The sequence below is a fragment of the Anolis sagrei genome, chromosome 5 (assembly GCF_037176765.1).
Source record: "Anolis sagrei isolate rAnoSag1 chromosome 5, rAnoSag1.mat, whole genome shotgun sequence".
Classification (NCBI taxonomy): Eukaryota; Metazoa; Chordata; class Lepidosauria; order Squamata; family Dactyloidae; genus Anolis; species Anolis sagrei.
The window spans coordinates 168,668,256-168,692,896 of record NC_090025.1 but is presented as its reverse complement, the minus strand read 5'-3'; the positions used below and the strand labels follow the sequence as shown (position 1 = coordinate 168,692,896).

The following is a 24,641-nucleotide window of genomic DNA, read 5'->3' as shown; positions in this document are numbered from 1 at the left end:
CCTAGTGTCTACTGAATTACTGCAAGGGTGGTAACACAAGACGGTCCTGCTGAGTTTCCTAAGGGCCAAATCAGCACATGTGTTGAACAAATGCTGAGCATTTGCAGCAGTATGTCAGAGCAGATATATATCAAAACACATGCACCCTGGGCCACGTATGCAAGAATGTCACCCCAAACACACAGCCTGGTCCACAAACAAATCAACTTCTCTCTCTCAGTGTGATCAGACTAAATTAGATTGAATAAAAATACTCATGGCTTAGTTCTAGATTCGACTACTAGATAACTCCACATCACCAAAGACATTACTATTGCTAGAGTAAAAGGCCATATGTTATAATGTCCAGGTTTTCTTCAAGAGTTATATATCTGATGTGCTGAATCACATACTTCTCTAAAACATTTCTGGTTTGAGCTGACTAGTGCCACCCTGTTGTCTTGACTGCTCATCTGCTGTATTGTTATCCTTCTTCTTTCCCTTCATAGGTCAACCTACACTGCCATTTGTCTGCTGTGTCCTATACAGTTTTGTCCATATAAGTCCACTCTATCAGATATAACACTATAGGTCCCTATAGTCAATAGGATTGAGGTGATGTGGGAAAACCAACATGAATTATATTAACACCCAAAATAGAGGGTATTTTTCAGAATCTATAAATATGAACACAAAGCAAAATGAGTCATTGTAACTTAGCTACATCCCACAGATGCATAGATGCTGTTTCAACTAACCCTACCCCTAGCCTGCATGGCTTTCAGTGGTATCAACATTTTTGTAGTAAAGAGGCTTATTGTTTCTTCATACTGGGAGAAAACCACGTGAGAGAAGGAGATGGGAATTGGTGTCAGAGAGTGCTCAGGCAGGCTCTGATGTATTGAACTGTTAGTGAAACATCTAGAGAGTCTAAGAATATTTTTTTAAAAAACCACATTTATTTAGATATGGACAAAAGAGATAAAATAGTCATTTAAAAACAAGTGTATTCATTTTCCAATATTTAATTTTTTTAAAAATCCCAATCACAGTAGTCTACCTTCCTCTCTGTCCCTGTCTTTGTATGTACAAACACAAGTAACAACTAGCAAATTATCCAAACAAAATTGCATTATGCCAGTCATCCCATGCCAGTTAGACTTTCCAAAAAGTTAGCTGTAAAGAGCAAAAAAGGTACTATTTGTTACCTGACTACTTTGGTGCCATTCCTCATGACTTGCATATCCACCATACAGCCAGTAGTCACATATGCAGCCAAATTGATTTCTGAAAATTCTGCCTGGAATGAAATAGTACAAAAAGAGGCTTATTTGATACTAAGAGTTTTGGACAAAATAGACAGACCTATTTGCAGATTTTTCTTTCAAATATAATGTTTGTCTCAACTAAATTTCTACAAGGTGGCAACAAGTCTAATGAGGAATATTTTACACAGAAAACACTCAATATGTGTTTAGGATCCAACATTAATATGAGATTTCTGTGTTATGACTATTGCAGTAATAAAAAAAAGAATCAAGAATGATCAGGAAGAAAACTTCAAAAAAATCAGTTAAGCAGGACCTAAAATCCCTTTTAGAAAACCTTTTTTGTAGATCTGCATCTGAAGTTTGCTGCCACGCCATTGAATAGCTCTAAATATAATACTAGAGATTTGTGCTTGTTTTAGATGCAAAACCTTCATGGTATTTCAAGGTCTGAAAATGGAGAATAACTGTACTGGTTAGTAGAGTTGAACACGTCAGAATCTACAAGCCATTGGATTATTTAAGTATTTATTCTGTGCTTTATCTAAAAAAAACAAGTGTGACTCTAACACAGAGTCTGTACTAACACAGGATAGAAGACTGTGAAAGATATTTGACATTTTTTCTTGTTTTGTTTCTTTTCTCTTTTCCATGTTAAGAACATGCATTTTATGACCTAAAGTAGAAATTGATTTCTAATCTGTAATTGTGCTTCTTTTTAGTGGATAGCTATGAAATTCTCACATTGAGTAACTTTAATGAGAACCCTACCTTCTCCTTCTTGACACGCATGCACCTGTACTTCAAAGATACCCCTCCTTTAGTTTCATAGTCCAATGTGGACCTGTAAAACCGGCGAGTAGGTAGGGTTCTTGTGCCAGCATACACGCCCACTCAAAGAACCACAGTTATAGGCAAATCACCTGCTCTCCTTCATGGTGATCTCTGTGCATCATACAAGTGTGTGATTAGTGTGTTTCCTTAGAGTGATGGGGCAAGTCAAGAAGAAACAGAAAACAACACTGCTCTACTGAAAGTTATATCTGTTTTTACTCTTTAGTACAACCAATAGTGTTTGACAAGTATGGATGGTTGAAATAATAAGTCATTCAAAGGAAAAAATCGTTCTACCTAAACCACAAGACATCACAGTGATTTCTAATTATTTCAAGCTCAGGATGGTTTGTTCTAGGATCTTAAGAGTGGTGATGTTGCAGGGAAATTTTGCATCCACATGAAATGTATTTTGTAAACAGTGCCATTAAGACTATATAAGATGGAAAGACACTTGGGCTTAAATCCACAGAAAAGTAGTAAAATCAGATGAATCTATCTTAACAAATTCTGTTTTTTTTTAAAAAAAATTAGAAAATATTAACAATTAAAAAAGAGTGGAAAAGAGGAAGAAATAACTTACTAAGCAATTTTGTGTGTCGAAAACTCTCTACACAAAGTTGCTTCAATGACAGATATAAAACAACTGTGCAGAACCATGTTTTCCTAGGAAGGAAAGGCCAGAATTCACTCCGAAGATACTAATATCAATGATTTCCCTAAAAGGCTTGAGGCCAATTTGTGTGATGCACAAATACCACAATGAAAAAGCTTCAAAATGGTTCTTTAGTTTTTTTTCAAGTATCAGTCAGAACCAAAAAAACCCTGTTTCTGTTGGTTTCTTATTGGATATTACTGATAATCATGCCTATTCAGTCTCCACAATCAATCTGAAGATATTTTTAATTTGTGGAGGTGGAGAGAATTGGTGACAAACTGATAATTGTTCTACTTTATTTCTGAGTTGATTGTTTCTTTACAGTACTATGAACTACACTTCCTCTTTCCCACTGGCAACTTGATGATTCCTATAGTCTACCCCACCAATGACTGACATCTATCTGCCAGCATGCTTAAAACACAGAAGACAATGCAGTTCTGTGGCAGATAATGGTGTCTGCACAGAAAGATGAGGAAGGGACAAACTGGGCTTCTATTCTGTTTCCATTTCATGTTTCCAGTTTTTCGCTGTTTTTCACCGCTTCAGTTTTTCAAATATGTCAGAGAACTATTGAGTTGGAAGAGACAAGGGCCAATCGGTTGAAACCCCTGACATGCAAAATACACAAGCAAAAGCATCCCTAAAGGATGGACATCCAGCCTTTTTACAGAAACACCAGAGAAGGAGATTCCTTAGCACGCCAATGGTGGTCCCAGACAGCCCTTTATCCCAAAAGCATCTGTGTTAAAAAAATGGATGTTTTTGGGGGGCTGTCCATACCCACCCCAGAAAGTACGTGCTTTCTAGGGTGGGTTGTCCACATGTGCTCTTGGGACTAGCCTGAGAGTACATGTGAAGGCCCTACCCATACCCCCCTGCAAGTCCCTGACCCCTTTGAAAACTAAGAAAAACTTATGTAGCCTTAATTAGAAGCCCCGACAGGCTTTCCTGGCACGTAGAAATGAGGCGCATTTTCCTCCCTCCTCCACCCCCTACTCTCCTGGTGCATCATTTTTACACATTGGAAGAGCCCACCAGGGCTTCTAATGGAGGCTACATAAGTTTTTCTTAGTTTTGTAAAGGATCCAGAGGCTTGTGAGGAGTGGGTGGATATTACCTCACTTTACTGGGTTTATTTAGCCCAGCAAATTGTGGGAATGGTGTCTGGACTGTAGTCCAGACACCAGAAATAGTGCATTTATCCTGCGCCTTCCTAGAAAACGCAGAATAAATGAACTATCAAATAAATTGGCTACAAACCAGGGTTTTCCTGGTTTGTAGCGAATTAATTTGGGATTGTGCAGAACATTGTCTGGACAGCCCCTCCTTTATTGTGGGAGTTCTTGCAATAAAGGCCCTGTCTGGACATATGGAGGCAATGATTTCCACAGAATTGGAACATAGATCGAAAAAGCTCTACGCCTTGTAGTTTCCAGGTGTACCTCCCCAGGGCCCAGTATTTCTGCCAGGAAGTTCATCCTAATATTCAGGTGGAAACTCTTTTCCTGTGGTTTGGACCCATTCTTCTATGTCCTAGAGCAGCAGAAAACACGTTTGCTCTCTTCACTTTCTCTTCTCCAGGTTAACAGTGTCAAGCAGATAGATAGATAGAAGTGGTAATGACAAAGTGATCAGTAAATCACAATGTGTACACTCACTTCTTTTGACCAGGCTTGTCTCATACTATCACCCCATATGTCCTGAAAAAACAGTTTCACAAAAGATGTCAATGAGAAACAAGAAATAAGTGGGTTTATATAAGCAATTACGCCTCTGCTTTTCCAAAGAACACCTCCAGCTTTGTTCAGAAATGACTGTTTGGCTCTTCCTTTTAAAAAAGCAGCCAAGAATTGCAATGAATAAACAGCAGCTAAAATGTCTTCACATTGTTATTTGCTGTGAGTCAGACAGCAGGAAAGCCAAGGTACCAGGCTGTTCCAATTATTATTTTATTTATTTTCATCCAACTATTGAAATAATATCCCTCATCTCTATGTGTGCAGTGACTAACTGTTAAATCACAAAACCATAGAACTGTAGAGTTCAAAGAAAATCCTGAAGGTCAGTAGTCTAACCCCATTTAACCATAATAGCCACTAGCTGTATAGAAAACAATTAATTTCTGCAGTGTGAGACACTAGGCTCATGCATTTCCAACACCCTTCAAGGATATACAAGTATGTCTTAATGGACAGTGATTCTTAACAACAGATAATTCTGATGTTTTGGACTTCAGCTCCCAGAAAACACAGCCAATAGTGAATGTTCAGAGACTAATGCTCAGAGATTTGGGAAACTGAAGTTAAAACATTGAAAGAGCCAAATGTTCAGAACGACTGACTTACTGGAATATCATTGTATTTTAGTATGCATTTTCTTTATATTAATACCATTGTACTCTACTATCTATCTTTTATATACATTGATGATAGGAGATGTGATAAACAGATTATGAAGTCCAGCTAAACCACAGAGCTCAAAATTATCTCTTGATTTATAAGGATTTGTAAATGAATGAGGGTCTATGGACTGAAGGTAAGTTATGATAGTATCTGTGGAGTTTTGGACATTAAAACAAGGTCTGGAGAAAATAAGTTATTTTCAGAGCAAATAACCCGAAGAAAGGCCTGACCTATTTTCATACCAAGTGTGAAGTTTGGAAATTCAGTGAAGAACCAAAACCAACAGATCTGAAGCTTTTTATGGAGGAAGATGAGAGAGCTTTTGTAGCAGTTTATGGAAAAGCGTAACCAGTTTATAAAGCTTTCTATTCCAAAATCAATATGTTTCTGGGGGAAAAAAGATTATTTGTCTTGCTCTGCTCACAAACCGGATTGTAGGAATATTGAAGAAAAACTTAAATATGTTAAAGGGGAAGTGACATCTTATAAAAATGTATAAGAAATGTAGGTTTTAAAACTGGGGGCAAGTGTCCTTGTGTCAAAAACCTCTGCACCACAAAACACTTGGCAAGAAAACAAATGGGAACCAATGTTGCTGGGGTTGTTTCACAGGAGTGGTAATGGTTTGGACATCTAAAACATTCTACAATCCTGCTTTAAAAAGTTTTTTTTTCTTAAAAGCAACAACTTTTTTTCTCAGAAAGGCCATGTTTTTACTTAGAGCAAGCAAAATATTAAAGTGTGTTGCATGACTCAGCTCTGCAGCCACCTGGAAAAACACTCCAGGTCTTTAAGAACAAACTGCCATAACAGAAAACCAAATTAAATCTGATGTAAGAACCTAATTCAGGTTCCCTCATAGCTGACACCTGCAAAGTCAGATCTGTATTGAATGACTGAATCCTTTTTTGACAGAAATTTTTATTGCCCACTGACCTGTTCCACGCGAATCTCAAATTCCCCATTCACCTTCTTTCCTTGAAAATATTTAGCCCTATGGGAAAAAGGAGAGAGATTTTTAAAAAAGAGTAAATTGTGATTGGTAACAACGGATGCTTATACAATTGATGATTATTTGGTTATTCTGAACTGCTATCTTTCCTTTTCATTGTAGAATTTGAGCTGGTTAAAAAACATCTTCTTCAACAGCTTTGCCACCAATTCAGACACAAGATACCATATATACCTGAGTGTAAACCGACCCAAATATAAGCCAAGGCACCTAATTTTACCACAAACTGGGAAGACTCAGATATAAGCCTAGGGTGGCAAATACAGCAGGTACTGGTAAATAAAAATAGATACCATAAAATTACATTAATTGAGGCATGCAGCTTATCCTTTCCTCTCAGCCCAGTAACCCTGCTGGGTTGCTGTGCCGAGAGGAGAGGCCGCACGTCTTCCTCTCTTTTTTGGGTCACTATGCTGAGAGGGAAAAAGAGGAAGGCATGCAGCGTCTCCTCTCAACACAGCAACCCAGTTTCTATCAGCTGCAGACCTCCTGCCCTTTTGTCACAGCAACCTAGCTGGGTCTCTGTGCCTCTGTCCCTGCCTGTCGTCTCCTATCAGCACAGTAATACAGCTGGGTTGCTGTAGCAAGAGGAGAGGAGAAGTTGCATGCTTCCCTTTTATTCCCTCTCAGCACAGTGACCCAGCTGGGTCTTTGTGCCGAGAGACGAAGAGAGCAAGGTGTGCAGCCTCTCCTCTCGGCACAGAAACTCAGCTGGATAGCTGTGCCGAGAGGAGAGGCCCGGCCTGGCGGGAGGTGCATGCCTGATGAGCACCTTTCCCTCCTCCCCTCTCATCACAGAGACCCAGCTGGGTTGTTGTGCCGAAAGAGGAGGAGGCACACAGCTGGTAAAAGCCCTGCAAAGCCCCATGCCTTCCCGCCAGGATCCTCACTTGAGTATAGGCCCTGTCTCTCTGTCTGAGAAGGCCCTGTCTCTCGTCCCCGCCAAGAATACTTGTGATGAAGGTGGGACCGAGAGCAGGTCCTCCTCAGATGATCTTAAGACCTGGAGGGTTCATAAGGGGAGATGCATTCAGACAAGTAAGTTGGCCTAGAACCATTTAGGGCTTTATAGGCTAAAGCCAGCACTTTGAATTGTGCCCAGTAGCAGACAGGTAGCCACTGTAGCTGACGCAACAGAGCGCTGTCCTGTTAGCAATCTGGCTGCTGTCTGTTGGACCATTTGAAGCTTCTGGACAGTCTTCAAAGGCAACCCCACATAAAGAGTGTTGCAGTAGTCTATACAGGATGTAACTAGAGTGTGGACTACTGTGGCCAAGTCCGACTTCCCAAGGTATGGGCGAAACTGGAGCACAAGCTTTAACTGTGCATGAAAGAAAGTTTATGTACACTGAATCACCAGAAAGCAAAGGTATCACTATCTCAGCTACGCAGGTGGACAAAATCTCAAGAGACCTTGAGTCCCCTCCAGGATGAGAAATGTTGTAAATAAATAATTATGGAGGACTTTCGATTTCAGAACTTGAAATAATGTATGTTCAAACTTTAATGCAATTCTTTGCAGAGGCCTCAAAATGATTATCTCTGTGACAAAGTAGCACGAACGCTTTAGGCTCCCCTGTTTAAAAGCTAGCTATGCTTTCATTGACTGTAACCAATTATATTTTTTCCATTATTATAATGTTACTTGCATACAAATTATGTGTTCTCTCTCCCCCCCCCCCCCTCTTTCTTTGAGGTTATCATCCTTTTCTCCCTTTAAAACCTAAACATAAGGTTAGGAGCCAGTTTTGGTCCGTAAAAGCACTACTGAGATGTAACTAAATGGACTGTTAACACTCAGAAATGCCACTTGCTGAGGACGTCACGGTCCCCTCCTGTTTGTTCTTGGCTACCCTGCGTGTCACTATCATTATCTTTGCTTCCTCCTGTCTGAGCTTTCATCTCTAATGACTGAGGAAAGCCACACAATAAGGAAGCAGGCCTGACAAAGAATTTAGGCCCACTTTGATGTTCTTAGTGCTGCTTCCTAAGAGCCTGGTTTGCAGCCAAAATTCCAGCTGCAGCAAGTGGAAGCTTGTGATATGAGGGTTTTGTAGATTCAGAAACCTCTGAATCATGCTTACATGCTTTGTAAACTGCAGCAACCTTCCACAGCCATGTGGCAGGCAGAAATTCAACAGGTGCATACCCCCTTTCAATAAGAAAGTTATTGAGAATGTCAGCTAGTGAATTTCTTCCTTAGAGTAGCTGCAGCGGCACAACTGTCCTACAGGTAAAGAAAGAAAAAAAAGAATTTGTAATCCAATGACATATGTGCCTTCATATCTCTCTCCATCTTTCGTTGCATTGTCACTTCCTGTACCCACTTCTTCCATAGATGCTATTTTGCTGTGTGATCAACACAATTAGACAAAAGTTATAAACAACTAATTACACATAATTAATATCCTCTAATTAATTATTTTCAGTAGTGATGCACCTCAGTTAGCAAGGCCTTTGATACTGCATCTTCTTTTTACAAAGACTTTGTACACCTCTGTAGCCCTTCACATCATTCATAGAATCACAGAATCATAGAGTTGGAAGACAACTCATGGGCCATCCGGTCCAACCTCCTGCCAAGAAGCAGGAAAATTGCATTCAAAGCATCCTGACAGGCAACCAACCAGCCTCTGTTTAAAAGCCTCCAAAGAAGAAGCATCCACCACACTCCACACTCTCTGTTTAGCTGGAAGACTAACACAGGTGGGAGACTGGTGAAGGATGGCTGGAGCAACACAGACATTTGGTGTTAGGCTAAAGCATCATGTCTCTAGAAAATACTGTAATGCAGTAAAGCATAAGCTGTAAAAGAGTAGGATTTATTCTAGCTGATCCTAATAGAGCCATGTTTAGGTAAAGGTAAAGGTTTTCCCCTCACATAAGTCCAGTCATGTCCGACTCTGGGAGTTGGTGCTCATCTCCATTTATAAGCCGAAGAGCCGGAATTGTCCATAGACACCTCCAGGGTCATGTGGCCAGCATGACTTCATGGAGTGCCGTTACCATATCTACATACCATGAAAAAGATAAAGGACAATTGCCTTCAGAATCTCTTTTTGAGTATTGCATGAATAGAAACGGGGAGAGAAAATAACTATTCTGAAAATAGTTTTTTTTATTTAAAAAATCCCCACACATATCTATTAGTTTGGCCACTAAAATGGAAATCATAAGAAAAGTGGAAGCAAATGAAAGATAAATTTGATACATTTTGGAAGAAGTCTACAAATGATCTCTAGAAGGTTTAAAATGTGTTCTGTTAATAGATGTATGTACGTAAATAAAACCTAACTATAGTAAGCTATACTGTATTACTATTGCGGCCGGATGGAAATAGCTTGACTCTTTTTGTACTGTAATTGCAATCCTTCAGATACTCTTATATGAGACATATATCCTAGTTGTATGCTCTGAGTACAGAGAAAAGTAACTTCGGATGGATCTACACTGCCAAATAATTCAGTTTCAGAATGTGGATTAACTGCATTGAACAGGATTATATCAGTCTACTCTACACTCTCAGTGTTTTGCATCGTAGAGAAGCAGTTTATAATATTCACATATTTTAAAAAGTAATGATAAAAGATTTCCTTCAGTTACTTTTGAGAAAAGAGAAAGCAGATTTTTAAATTTAAAAAAACACACTTCCACAACTAAATGGGGGTGAATCTTTAGACTATAAAGGTAAATAATTTTCCAAGTTTTAATTTAAGGCTCAGTGCAATATGAAAAAGGTTGCAAACACAAACTATTATCTGTTTACATGGCTGCCTTTTGTTTCCAATAATGAATCACGTAGCAGATAAATCCCTGAGGCATTCTACAAGCAATTTTAAAAACCAGAAATGCATAATGAAATCTTATCCAATTCAGCAAACATCACTACAAAGCAGAAGGGGAGAAAACTAATGCTGAAACAGCAGAATAAAAAACAATATGAAAGTCAACTTGCAAATATATGATATAAACCTCAATAAATACTGGAGTCCAAATCACCTCTATACATGTCTTTCCATTCTGACTATTCATTTTAAGTGCACCTCATATGTTAGATTGGGGTTTGAGACTGAAAGGCCACTATCCAGAGGAAAAGCAAAGACAAAAAAGCAAAGACTACCAGGAGGATATATTCCTCGGTTTACAGGAAAACGAACATCAGTCTATACATCTAACCCAGTGGTTCTTAACCTGTGGGCTGCAGACCACCAGTGGGTTGTGAGGACGAAAATCTGGTCCATAAGTCTCCTTCCTCTTTATTTATTTTATTTTTTATTTTATTTCTGCTCCTTTCACACCACCTGCCACTCCTTCCCTGTCACTGACTATGGCATATGTCCTGTATCAGAAACTAGAGCTGATGTGGTCTATCCAATGTTGTTTTCTGAATCAGCACTCCAAACTGAATGTAAAGTTGACCAGAAACTGATTCTTAACTCTTTTGGTACTAATGTTGGAGAGTGGTTCCTGTTCAAAGTATTCCCTGGTCAAGTGGTCCCTGATCAAAGTGGTCCCTGGTCAAAAAAAGGTTGGGGACCACTGATCTAACCAATCCAGAGGGCTGCCATTCCTTGGCTAACAATCCAGTGTTTCAGGGAATACTCCATTAGTTCATATTTCCTTTGACACTGATATGTGCCTTATCTGTCTCTTTCTATTTATGTCTTGATTAAATAATCTATGGGAACAAGGCCACACAGCACAGCACTTAGTCCAATCTCTCATTTTATCTCATTAAATGATCCCATGTGGATATATGTTGGAAACAATCCAAGAAGGGAAAGACCTTGGAAAGGACTGTGTTAACTGGAACATTTATGCAAGGAGACTTGCTTGGTCTGCCAAGATAGAAATGCTGGACTCAGAATGGATATCATCCATCCTTGACTTAGTGAATTATTTGTATGGAGGGGGAAACATCCTGTTTCATAGGGGACAGCCAAAGATAATATCAGTTCCCAAAGAGGAAGCCTATCAGTAAATAAACTTAGTACGACAATTGATTGTTTTCCTCTGCAGTTCTCCAAGGTCAGCTCTCCTGAGTCTTGCGCGCACACACCCTGAACCTTCTCTACAAACACATTACTTCTAAAGCATTAGTTGCCACCCTCACAGAAGCTCTCTATGATTGTACATATGCCATGTGCCAACCATTTTGTTTTACATATTAATCAAATGACTAACAGGGAACAGCACATTAATCAAATGTGCTGTTCCCTGTTTACAAATCTGAATGGTGTGATATATATACCAGCATGAAGAAGAGGGATATCAGTTTGTCATGCATCGTGGAAATGCTTATTGCAGCTTTGTTTTCAGTAGAAACCATCTATCTGAACTTTGGGAACAAGTTAACCTGAAAACCACATGAGAACAATAAATCAGGTCAATTTGGGTTCACTCATGGGACCCAGCGAACTTGCTTTATTTCCTCTACAACTGTACCTGTTTTCTCATTATAGCTGATAGCCATGACTTTAGCAGGTGGTTAGATCTATAAATCCACTTTAGTTGCAAAGGGTGGGCAGGGTTTGCATAAAAATACAGCTAAAACAACTCATTTCCTGGGGTTGTGCCCCCTACAACTGCAACCACTTAAAACATCTATAAGCAGATCTGGGCAAGCTTCCCTTACATCTATGGTGTGGAAGGTCAATTTCCTACTGCCTTTTGGGACATGGCTATCCTAGCCTCAGAGGATTGTTTCCACATCTATTTCATGCGTGAATGAGAGTTAAGAACTTTCTGGTTCCACATACCACTATCCATGCATCCCCTTTTCTTTTCTTTAAGTCAAAGCCTGAAAGGTTTCAGATCCTTCTATTTTTAACCTGTCAAAAACAGGACTGTATTGTTGGCATCTTCAGTTGGAAACACTGTTTACTTGTCCAATAGTGTATAAGAATTTATTAGATGCATTTTAATCCTGGCTTTCTCCCTATAAATAAAATAAGACTGTATAATGGCTCTCCTCTCCCTGTTTTATTTTATTGTCTCAAACCTGGAAAGAGTGAATGGTGATGGATCTACATTAATTACTCAGTGGAAACTAGAGCCCAAATCTCTCAAGCATAAGTCCAGCCTGTCAATCATTTTACACCGCAACTAATATACCACACTAGCTTATTTCTGTATTTCCGCCAGAATTACAGCCTTTTACTGATCATAGAATCATAGATTAGAATCATAGAATCAAAGAGTTGGAAGAGACCTCATGGGCCATCCAGTCCAACCCCCTGCCAAGAAGCAGGAATATTTCATTCAAATCAGCCTCTGTTTAAAAGCTTCTAAAGAAGGAGCCTCCACCACACTCTGGGGCAGTGAGTTCCACTGCTGAACGGCTCTCACAGTCAGGAAGTTCTTCCTCGTGTTCAGATGGAATCTCTTTGTAAAGTTTTGCCCAATATAATATTCTTATCTTTTTGAGGTGACAATATTATCATTGTGTAAAGGGGCCATGGTGGCACAGCAGGCTAAGCTGCTCTGTTGCAGAATTTGCTGACCGGAAGGTTGGCGGTTCGAATCCGCAGTACAGGCTGAGCTCCCGTTTTAAGCCCCAGCTTCTGCCAACCTAGCAGTTCGAAAACATGCAAATGTGAGTAGATCAATAGCTACCACTTCAATGGGAAGGTAATGGAGTTCCATGCAGTCATGCTGGCCACATGACCTAGGAGGTGTCTACAGACAACACTGGATTTTTGGCTTAGAAATTGACATGATTACCATCTCCCAGAGTAAGACTCAACTAGACTTAATGTCAAGGGGAAACCTTTTCCTTTACCTTAATGTGATCTCATATTTTTAGGAAGATTGAAACATGATATTTTTCATAGAATGTTTTAGAATCTTAGGGAAGGAACACAGACTATTTTGCTTTTCCATATGCTAAGGAAGAAAGTAGTTCATAATGTGGAACCACTTCCTTTCTTAGCATAAAATAATTGTACCTATTTTCATCTGGCAAAATTTGAATCGTATGCTTACCATTTTGCTATTCTAAGCAAGCCTGTATAGGGTTAAACATAGTACATTTAAGGAGACTCTGCTAAAGTAATTAAGGCTACCAAATTTGACTCGTATGACTGTATTTATAACCTAGGAGGGAATATTTTCCAGACCCCTTATGTCTATTTTTGCATCAATGCTAATCCTTCACATTTTTGGTCACCTTTTTTTGCCAGGATGACTGGATACTGAGTTGCTGTACACATACACTATAAAAATATAAATATAAAGTGGCAGCAACAGTGAAACACTACACAGTTCAGTGAAACATGTTATTATCTCTTACACTGCATTGCTAGCCTCATCTGAATTTTATGCTGCTATTTGATTACATCCAGGGTTTTCATTCATGCTCAAAACCTCTGTTTGCAGCTCTTATATGCTACAATCCTGCATACAGTTCACTTGTGAAAGCCAGATTGTTTTTATTTATATTGTCATGTGTGCAGACAGTTCACTGAAGGCATTTGACACATGGGCCTTAAAGGTTGTTTTGTTTTAAACCAACTCATTATATACACGTAAAAACTAGCCTGAATACAAAAGTTTCCCTTCTGATTTTTTTCCACTCAACACATCTGATAACAGATGTGTTAAGTAGACTCAGGTCCACAAAAATGCTCACTTTTCTTTGTCATTTAAGACAACCTTGGGATAGTTGGCCTCTTTGGAATGTCATTTGCTAGTGTTTAATGTATATGGAGGATCTGCATTGATGTGCATTGACCCATACTAAAAAGGATGTAATCTTTCCTCTTGCAAGATAATGACTAATGGAATGTAACTCAGGATTTATTTTCCTTAAACATGTGTGTCACTAACTTTAGTGGGTTTCTATTATCATATCCTTCCTGAGTCTCTCAGTGTTAAAATAGCTTGCTTCTGCAATTCTGCACAATATAATTTGCCTGTAACCCATGTATTGTTTGTAACCTTTTTGCTGTTTATAACGATCCAAATGTGGACATCTGGCTGTGCAGCTGTTAACCCCATAGGAACTTTACCCAGCTAAACAGTGCAGGAATATGATGTGGGTTTCTCATCATAAAGGAGTTTGAAGTTTCAACCAATGGGAGAAATGAATTCACACCCAGATGAGACCAAATAACACTGTTTGCTAATCTAAACAACAGCTAGGGTTTAGCTTATGTACACACTGCTGCCAGCGGATTCTGGCAGGGTCTGGAAAGTTCCACTCTGGTTTCATAGACAACATTTCTATTGTATGTGTTTCCCAGTCCCATGAAATAACACACAGACATGCTGATTCATTGGACTGGCTGGGCACAGAGTTCCAGGAGGAGGCTTTGCCTCAACTCCGATATTTTGTCCAAAGAAGAGCTTGCAACTTTGCATTTAAATTTGATTTTCTGCAGATTTCAAAGGCAGTAGTGATGCACTGCTGCTACAACCAAAATGATCTTAAGATAGTGCTATTGCTATTAGCAAGTTCTAATACTTGTTAACATGGCATTTAATTACTGTCAAACTGGAAGCCACTCTGAGTCCCCTTGACTCAGGTGAAGATAGAGTGGGGTAAAATGGAGTAAATAAATGAATACTTCTGCTATTTTATTTGAGTGCCATTTAAATTAACAAAGGCAACCCTTAATTCTGAATAACCAGGGTGTTCTATTTTTCATAGCCAAACCTTGAATTAATCAAACTTTGGTTCACCAATCACCACATTAAGACAAGGATAAACTTCAGTCCTCATATTATTGCCCAATCCATGCCCAAATGCTGTCAAAGCAATTGTTCTCTCTGCTTCTAATTTACTTCTTCCTTTTGATACTTAAACCTGGGCAGTGAGTGGGACATGAGAAATAAAGGGAAAAGGCTGGCACAAAATTTATATTCAATGCAAGAGCTCTTCTGTATTGTTCTTTTCGTGGGGTGAGGGTCAGCGGGTGAAGATTTTGTGCAAACAAACAGGAAGTGTTTGGGACTGTATGTATTTAGAACCATAAAAAATGAAGGTAGAAGAATCAAATAGACATTTTTACACATGCTGAATCTTTTTAGATTTAGAATGGGAATTGTTTGCCTCACCACATTTTGTTGGAGAGCAATCCTATCATTCCTAGTTTCCAACAGATCTCACAACCTCTGAGGATGCCTGCCATAGCTGTAGGTATAACGTCAGGAGAGAATGCTTCTGGAACATGGCCATTCAGCCTGGAAAACTCAAAACCATCCAATCCCATCATTCCTCCATATTGTAAAGACTAATGGAAATAAATGTATGAAGTGTTGTACATTTCCCACCCTTGTTTCGGAAATGTTCAAAATAACAAACCTTCATATTGGTTGAATAGCCTCAATAGCATGTGTAACAAGAACTATTGTGAATTACACAAATAAAAGAGATTTTGGCTTAAAAAGATGATAACATAAAACTAATAATAATGCGGGAAATGTTAAAAAGGTCACCTGGAAGCAGTGGCATAGTTTGACATTTTAAACAAGACACCAAATTGGGAAAGAAGTCGTCCAGGAATACCTGGCCGCTCTTAATGATCAAGGGTCTGGAGAACAAGCCCTATGAGGAGCGGCTTAGGGAACTGGGCATGTTTAGCCTGAAGAAGAGAAGGCTGAGAGGAGATATGATAGCCATGTACAAATATGTGAGAGGAAGCCACAGGGAGGAGGGAGCAAGCTTGTTTTCTGCTTCCTTAGAGACTAGGACGCGGAACAATGGCTTCAAACTACAAGAGAGGAGATTCCATCTGAACATGAGGAAGAACTTCCTGACTGTGAGAGCCGTTCAGCAGTGGAACTCTCTGCCCTGGAGTGTGGTGGAGGCTCCTTCTTTGGAAGCTTTTAAGCAGAGGCTGGATGGCCATCTGTCAGGGGTGATTTGAATGCAATATTCCTGCTTCTTGGCAGGGGGTTGGACTGGATGGCCCATGAGGTCTCTTCCAACTCTTTGATTCTATGATTCTATGATTCTATGGTTTTAGTTTGAAAAATAATGATGAGGACCTACCCAGATGGATTAAAAAAAAACCCAGAAAGTCAAGGGTTTTGTTCCTGTTCTTCCTGATTTTATTTAAGGTTCAGGCCCAGGCTATTTGAAAGAGTTTATCAGCCTGTAGAGCAGGGGTCCTCAAACTTTTTAAACAGAGGGCCAGGTCGCAGTCCCTCAAACTGTTGGAGGGCCGGATTATAATTTGAAAAAGAACATAAATTAATTCCTATGCACACTGCACATATCTTATTCGTAGCGCAAAAGACACTTTAAAACAATACAATAATTAAAATGAAGAACAATTTTAACAAATATAATCTTATTAGTATTTCAATGAGAAGTGTGGGATGACTTCTGGCTGACGAGATAGAATTGTTGTTCTGTGCTTTCAAGTCATTTCAGACTGAGGTTGACCCTGAGCAAGGGCCGGGTAAATGACCTCGGAGGGCCGCATCCAGCCCCCGGGCCTTAGTTTGAGGACCCCTGCTGTAGAGCCTCTATCCCACTATCTTCACAAGCACGGTTGCTGGGAACATAGACTTCTTTATAATTACTCCAGCACTCCGTAGGGAAGTTGGAAAGACTTGAGAGTATACACAACAACAACAATGACAACAACAATATTTTAAATCTTTTTATAAAAAGGAATATTGTTTATCTATATGACATTTTGTTCATCTTGGACTAATGCCTGTCAACTCCCAGTATGACTAGAGAATTTTCAATTCAGCTCCTTTGGTCACTTTACTTCAACCCAGTACTTCTCTGAATGAAATGGATCCATTTAAGGCAATCCATTTTGACTGGATGAAAGCAAAAAAGCCTCCTTTTATTTTCAGTTCATAAGTTGTGTGTCAATGTTGGAATCTATTTCAAAAATAAGTGATTATAAAAAACATGGAACAGAGCTTGTTTCTTCAAGCAGTTAACAAATGAATTCTGTTCGAGAAATTCCCTTCAGAATGAGGATGGATAGTGATCTGGGCAAGGAAGTTCCCAGAGGTGGGACGCTTTCCTCCTTGATGAGGTCATGTGCCTGAATTTGGCTGGTGTTCAGTAACACAAAGTTCTGCCACACTGTTTTCTTATGCTGTGAACACACTTCTACAGTCTTCATTGCTCTTCTCATACTCTGCCCCTTTCTTTTTGGAGTGGAATCCTACATAGGTGTTCTCAGAAAACTAAAATGGATCCAAAACTGCCTTGCCCAAAAGGATACAAATAAGGAATTTAGTGTAGCATCAGTTAGATCATTTTTTTAAAAAAGTGAGCTAGTTTTTAGGGGGAAAGACGAGAATAGAAAATTCAGGCCATCTGCTCTATTTGCCAAACCAACAGCATATGCAGATTGTATACACTACAGCTTCAATAAGCAAACATCTGTTTGTCACAGCAGGAAAATGCAAAATTCTGTCTGCACCAAAAAAAGCACATATTCTCCTGGCTGGAAAAGCATGTGCTTCTCTCATTCTCTGACTGATACATGGTCACAGTAAAAGTTTACTACTTTTTGTGTCTTGGAGAATCATCAAGGGGCAGAGAGAAGCAGTTCATAATGATCTCAAAACCATCCTGAAATTATTATTTGTTTAAGGACTACAAGGTCTCTTGCTCAAGGCGATGTTATTTCTGAGCAAACTGATAACAGAAATTATCTTTGAAACAAAGAATGCCAGTAAGTTCAAACTCAGGGATCCAATGAGAATTTTGACTTTTATGGAAGAGCAGCCCTTTAGTGTTGTACCTCATTCTTGCTTTTGAAATGCACTTGCCTTTCAGGAAAAAAACTTGCTTTATAATCAATGGGTTACAACATGGGAAAAGCATAAATATCACTAAGCATGGAGAATTTGTCATGCTGTAGGATCAACAAACAGATGGATGTAGTCATTTAAATTTACCATACTTGTATTCTACCTTTCTCAACTCTGAAGGGGACTCAATACCTGATAGAAATTACTGGTCTTACGGATGAGAAAGAAAAAAGGACGCTTCCAGACAGGGCTCAAACACGCACTGAAGTGGGTTTAAGAAACCTGCTTTGGTGTGGGGTTTAAGTCCCCATGCCACCCGAAAAACCCAGGCTTTCAGGGGGGGGGGGCATCTACATGCCATCACAATAACTATCACCCCAAAGCGCCCCAAAATAATCCCTAGAAATAAAATAAAACTTACATCCCTCCTTGCGCTCTTTTGGTGCAAGGAAATGACATGCCAGGAGATGGGGGGGGGGGGGGAGGGAGGAGGAAAATTTGTCCTCTGCCCTCCCATCTCCTGGAGTGTCATTTTCTTGCATCAGGAGAGCACAAGGAAGGAGGTAATGGCAGTCCGGTAAGTTTTATTTTATTTCTAGAGGTTATTTTGGGGGTTGAGGGGAGGAGGTAGGTATCATCCCGCACCTTTGTTGATGCCTTCAACAAAAAAAATCTGGTCATGTGTCCTGCTGGACTGAGAATCACACAACGTGGTATCCAAACATAGGCAGGGCTGTGACTGCTCACCATACCAGTTCCTGGTGTAGTCATTTGTAGGTCAAAACACTGTTCTCATGGGTGCATTAAACTATTCAAATGTACATATTGCACACTGGAGAAAGGCAATGAAAGCGATCATAAGGGAAATCTTACATAGAATGCATACTTTTAAAGTACAGAGCTAGAGCTGGAGGGTGACTTTTTTTTAGTTTCTTCGGGACTGGCACAGAACAGCATAAAGACTGAGCACTACATTCTCCATAGATAGCAATAGGGATAAAAATTGGTGAAAACAGAGAAAGTGGGCTAAGGCATTTACCATTGTTTGAATGCACCAGTGTTCCTGTAATATTGTAAAACCCCACCCACCCCAAATTTGAATTCTGTGTTGTCCTCTTGCCAATGGCAGGAATTGTGCACACCTTCTTTAGAATGCCTTGACAATGCTGACACCTAGTGCTTTTCTCATGTTATTACATGAGGCAAAAAACAAAACAAACAAACAAAAAAACCCCTGCACCAGCATCCCTTGTCCAATAATCTGAAACCCAAAATATGCCAAAATTCAAAATCCACACGAGAAGCTGAGAATATGGTACCTTTGCTTCCTAGTGGTTCAGTGTAGACAAACTTTGTTTCATGCACTACATTATTAAAAATGTTTAATGTAAATTTACATTCAGGTTCTATGTATAAAGTATATAGAGGCATAAATTAATTACATGTTTAGATTTGGGTCCCATATTCAGATATCCCATAATATACATTGAAACAAATGTAGGCATTCAAAAATTAAAAAATAAATAATCCAAAATCCCAAACACCTACTGTCCCAAACATGGATGAGGGACAATCAACCTGTACAAGAAAAATAGGCATGGATCCCGGAGTGAAGTTTATTATACAAGATGTCTAAAAACCTCCATCATGAGTACAGTGCTTTCTAAGCACAATAAAGACAATTTCAAATATGTTTCATGCCATATAATGTACACTTTTTAAATAAAAAAAACATGCTGATGTTTTTGCATGGCTCTTAATCTCTTCTGGCTTTAATAAATTTTAGTTTGTCTTGAGTTGCAAAACTGGGGAAAAAGTGGACTATCACCACAGTCATCATAGTCTCTGCAGGGCTGGCAACTTCAGCCTGCTTGTGTGTGTATGTATGTGTGTGTATATGCATGCGTGTGTGTGTGTGTGTATTCAAATGTATGCAAACATAAAATTACAAGCCATACTGTCAAGCATTGAACTATAGACAACATGTAAAAAGAAAAAGAGAATTGAAAGAAACTTTCAAAATCTGACCAGACTGCAATTTCCAAATAGAAGGTATTTTTCAAAGGGAATGGATTTCTATTCAAGTTATAAATAAAACCTTACACTCCATTATGTGTGCTCAGCTCCTCTGAAACATGTCAAATTTATAATTATGGTGTGAATTTTCATTTCACAGTGACACAGTCGTGCGAAACAAGTGATATTTCGTTCTTCCTTAACTGCTCCTCTTATTTTAAATTTGGATGTTTAAAAAATAGGTATTGTTTTTAGTACTTTTGGTGATTGTGGATCACATAGTTCACAAGTATATATATAAAGTATATATACTTTATATGTATACAAGTATATGTAAAAATATGTATTCCCAAAGCATTAATGATTCCAGCTTAAAATCCACCAGAGACACTAATACTAAAACAGTAAAGTGTGAATACTTACCAATCTGTGTGGGGATCATCAATGACCAAGAGAATCTGGGGTTTGGGTTGGACGACAGGGGCAGGGCCAGTGGAGTGCTCCATCAGTCCTGCCGCTGCCTGTGTGGTCTGCTTCATGGCACTGGAGAGGGAACTAAAGATGCTGGTACCAGAAGAAGGAGGAGTGGGTTGCTGCAGAGGCTGCTGCCTTCTCTCTGTTGCTGGGGAAACAGGGTTGCTGGTAGAATTATCTGGACGTTGAAGGTCCATCATATAACCATTTGGCAAATTGGCCACAAAACTACTGTCTGAAAGGCGTCTTCGTAGGAAATTCATTGTGACCACGTCTCAGGAGTATAACAAAATAACACAGTGTTAAGAAGCTAAAGAGCCAATCTGGACTTCTGCTGGTTATTGGACAAATTCTTCTGCCACCTCCAATTGATATGCTTTTCTGGAAAAAAATAGAAAGAGACAACATATTAGAATGATATCCGGCCTTTGAAGAATACACTAAAGAACTAGGGTAGCTATAAGCCATTTCATTTTCTTAATTGCTTTCAGGGTTTATGTTTTAATGTTTACTCATGTTTTAGTTTATTATGATTTATTGGATTGTTTCTGTTTTATTTTTTATTTATGCTTATTTTTTCATTGTAAGTTCACTTTTTTACTGTGCATTATTCTGTATTTTTTTTAAAGTGTTTGTACTTTTTTGAGGCATTGAATATTTGCCTTTTTATGTGTAAACCACCCTGAGTCCCTTTGGGGAGAGGGGTGTAGTAGTTTGAATGTTAGACAATGACTCTGGAGAGCAAAGTTCAAATCCCCATTCACCCATGGAAACCTATTAGGTGATGTTAGGTACAACAAAATAACACATAATCTTGAAATTTCACAATCCCAAATTTTAGCTGTCTCACAACTTTAAAAATATTTTTGAAAGTAATTTTAAAATTCCAACTAAGGTTATTTTTTAAAGTTACAAATGAAGCTTTAAAGAATCATTTCCTCTGGAATAGTGCCGAGGAGGTGGGGGAGGAGGAAGAAAATCCTACTCTCAGAATTTTCCTCCAGCACCACAGTTCAAAAGTGTCTATATTCCTTTGCTCAGACTTCCTTATGGTCCAGCTCTCACATCCATAGATTACTACAGGGAATACAATTGCTTTGACTATGCAGATCTTCATTGCCAGTGTGATGTCTCTACTCTTTGATATTTTATCAAGAAAATAGTGAAGAAGTAAACGCATCTGATTTCCTGGCTGCAGTTTGCATTTGCACTGATCTTTGCACCTAGAAATACAAAGTCTGTGTAGATATGCACACATATTTCATTCCATTATCTTCCCAGTAACAACGCTGTAATTAGCCAACAGTCAGCCCAGTTGCCTCCAGCTGTCTTGATAAGTTAAAGTTTGGATTTTTGGAACAGCAACAGGAGTTCACCTCTCTCTAAATGCTGAATTTCTAATAACCATCAGCCTCTATCCCCAGCAACTACTATTTGCATTTAAATAATGTAATCTTACATACAAACTACTGTCTGATATTCTATCCAATTTGGAACCCAGGCAAATTTCATGTCACTTTTAAAAAGTGGAGTCCAAGGCTGATAATTAAGAATCATAAAACTTAGCTGAAAAGGACAAGAGTCATCTAGTCCAACTTACTGTGTACATCTGTGTACAGAATGTACAGCTAAAGTACTCCTGACAGATGACTATCCAATTTGTTTAATGCCCCCCCCCAAAGAAAAGACCTCCATGAGTGTTTATGAAAGTAAATGTTTACAGAACTGTTTCTAACCCCGTGCTCTTTGGTCCATCATATTTCTACATCTTAATAGCTTACTGTTCAATCTACAGATGTTTCAGAAAAATCAAAAGCTGAATGATTTATACAAATGTTGGTAATGCAACTGGAAAGGATTGTCAGTGTAGAAATTGTACATCTTGACCCTTTGTTTGAAAAAGAAAACCCCTGGATATTAAAACTTTGATTTATAATTTTGAATCTGACAATTGTTATTCTTTCTGGTAATAGGAACAATTGCAGTGCTCCACTCCTGACGACAGCAGAGCTAGATCACGTAACTCAATGAGTTACAAAGGCCCTTTGTGAGGCCTGCTTATCAGAGAAACCAGAGGCAGCTAAGCAAGCGCCTACGATGATGAGGAAATAAATCCAATGCTAATCCTTCAAAATTACAGAAGCCATCTCCATCTTCAAAGTCTGCCTAAGTGACACATCACTTATTGCTCATTCCCCTACAGTAAGGACCTTTCAAATGAAAGGCACATTTTGATGCAAACGCCTCTGCCATCATTAAGATTAAGTTCCTACATATACGCTAAAGGCATTTCCTTTATATCAAATATTCAAATGGAGGTAGATGATATTATGCAAATCAGGAAGAGTACAGGAAATAAGTACTCTGAAGATATACTAAATAAATCCATGGAAGATTTCTAGTATTCTTTCCTGTAAAAAAAACCCCCACAAAACTCCCAATTGTGTTGTTGCTTTTCCAGTAATGTATGGTTGCAAAATCTCAGTCTGCTGCAAAACTTGATTTCACAGAGATAAGAATCCATGTCATATCATGACTGGCATTAATAGAGCAGGGCCTTCCTCTGCAGAAAGGGGGGGGGGGGGGGGAGGGAGAGAGAAAGGTTTAGCTTTGACGTTCATCTATCTTAATAAAACTAAGAAGCTGAATGAATTTAATGTGCAAGGACCAGCTCAGATATAAAATGCCCATGGGAACTGTTGGCAGAGAACTTGCTGGTTTTCTCATAATAAAAAGCAGAGCCTTCCCATTCTCTGGTAGCTTGCTGCTCTTCTCTGGTGGATACAACTAAGAACTATTCTCACATCATCTCAAGGCTTTCTACGTTATGTTTTCACAGCTGTCAAAACAGATTGATGTTTTTAGTCATTTTTAAAGTGAGCTATTTTCTTGTTCTTGCGCTAAAATAGATGTCCCTGCAAAAAGCAATTCAAATGTTTACCATGTCAGTACAGTAAGAAATTGAAATGTGTCTAATTAATAAAAACAACATGTTTTAAAGTGTATCTACCTAGACATTTCCCCCCCCTCCCCAGGTGGTGCAGCAGATTAAACTGCTGAGCTGCTGAACTTGCTGACTGAAAGGTTGGTGATTTGAGTCCGGGGAGCAGAGTGAGCTCCTGCTGTTAGGCCCCAATTCTGCCAACCTAGCAGTTTGAAAATAAGCAAATGTGACTAAATCAATAGGTACCACCTGGGTGGGAAGGTAACGGCACTCCATGCAGTCATGCTGGCCACATGACATGAATGATTGCCTCCCCAAACTTCAGGAAAATCCTAGGGAATACCACTGTTCTGACCATTTGAAAAGAGTGGATAGGTGGCAGGAGCTTTACCAGTCCGAAAAGTTTATTTATTTACTAGGGGTGAGAAATGAATAACATTCAATCTATGTAATGCTAAGTGATCCAAACACTTATTCAAAATAATTTAATTGCCCCCTGGTGGCACAACAGGTTAAACCGCTGAGCTGCTAAACTTGCTGACCAAAAGGTTGGCAGTTTGAATCCAGGGAGTGAGCTGAGCTCCTGCTGTTAGGCCCACCTTCTGCCAACCTAGCAGTTCAAAAACATGCAAATGTGAGAAGATCGATAAGTGGAAGGTACCGCCTAGGTACACTCCATGCAATCATGCTGGCCACATGACCTTGGCGGTGTCTATGGACAACACTGGCTCTTCGGCTTAGAAATGGAGATGAACACCACCACCAAACCCCCTGCCCTGATTCGGACACGACTAGATGTAATGTCAGGGAAAACCTTTACTTTTACCATCTAGACATTATGGTCACGTAAACACTCCTAGTAATACCCCAAAATTTGAAGGGCTGTAACTCATTTGGAATGCATTGAACTACCTGTAAAATTGCATTATACTGTAATATATTTCTTCTATGAACTCGAGGTGGTATGCATGACTCTCCTATTTCTCGCTTTATTTGGATGTATGAAGTATGTCATCGTATGATAGATGGAGTGAAAAGACTAAGTTCACCCTGTGAATTTCATGATTCAGTGACAATAAGAATTTGGATCTTCAAAGACCTATCATATTCCGAAAGATAGACTTTGGTATATTAAATCTTCAATTTAACAAATAATGATGTGATTCACACACATACAAAAGTAAATTAAGGGTCCTTCTACGCATGCCCTAAAACACAGAAGAAACGGAGATTAAAAGGAGTCACAAAATGCGTGCTAATTTGGATTATCAGATGAAAAAGGTGCACTTAAAACCCAGTTTCAGCCAAAAATGCTCACATT

General features: G+C 39.1%; 1 protein-coding gene across 1 annotated transcript in view; it reads right to left on the bottom strand.

The window, feature by feature from the left end:
* The window catches only part of SYN3 (synapsin III), a 218,293-nt gene that overhangs the window by 173,222 nt on the left and 20,430 nt on the right, over nt 1-24,641 (bottom strand). Inside the window, exons 2-4 of the mRNA XM_060776945.2 lie at nt 20,326-20,757; nt 6,081-6,138; nt 1,188-1,279 (exon numbers count right to left, since the gene is read on the bottom strand). Coding sequence (XP_060632928.2) covers nt 1,188-1,279; nt 6,081-6,138; nt 20,326-20,639 — 464 coding nt within the window. The 5' untranslated portion in view covers nt 20,640-20,757. The remainder of the gene's footprint in view (nt 1-1,187; nt 1,280-6,080; nt 6,139-20,325; nt 20,758-24,641) is intronic.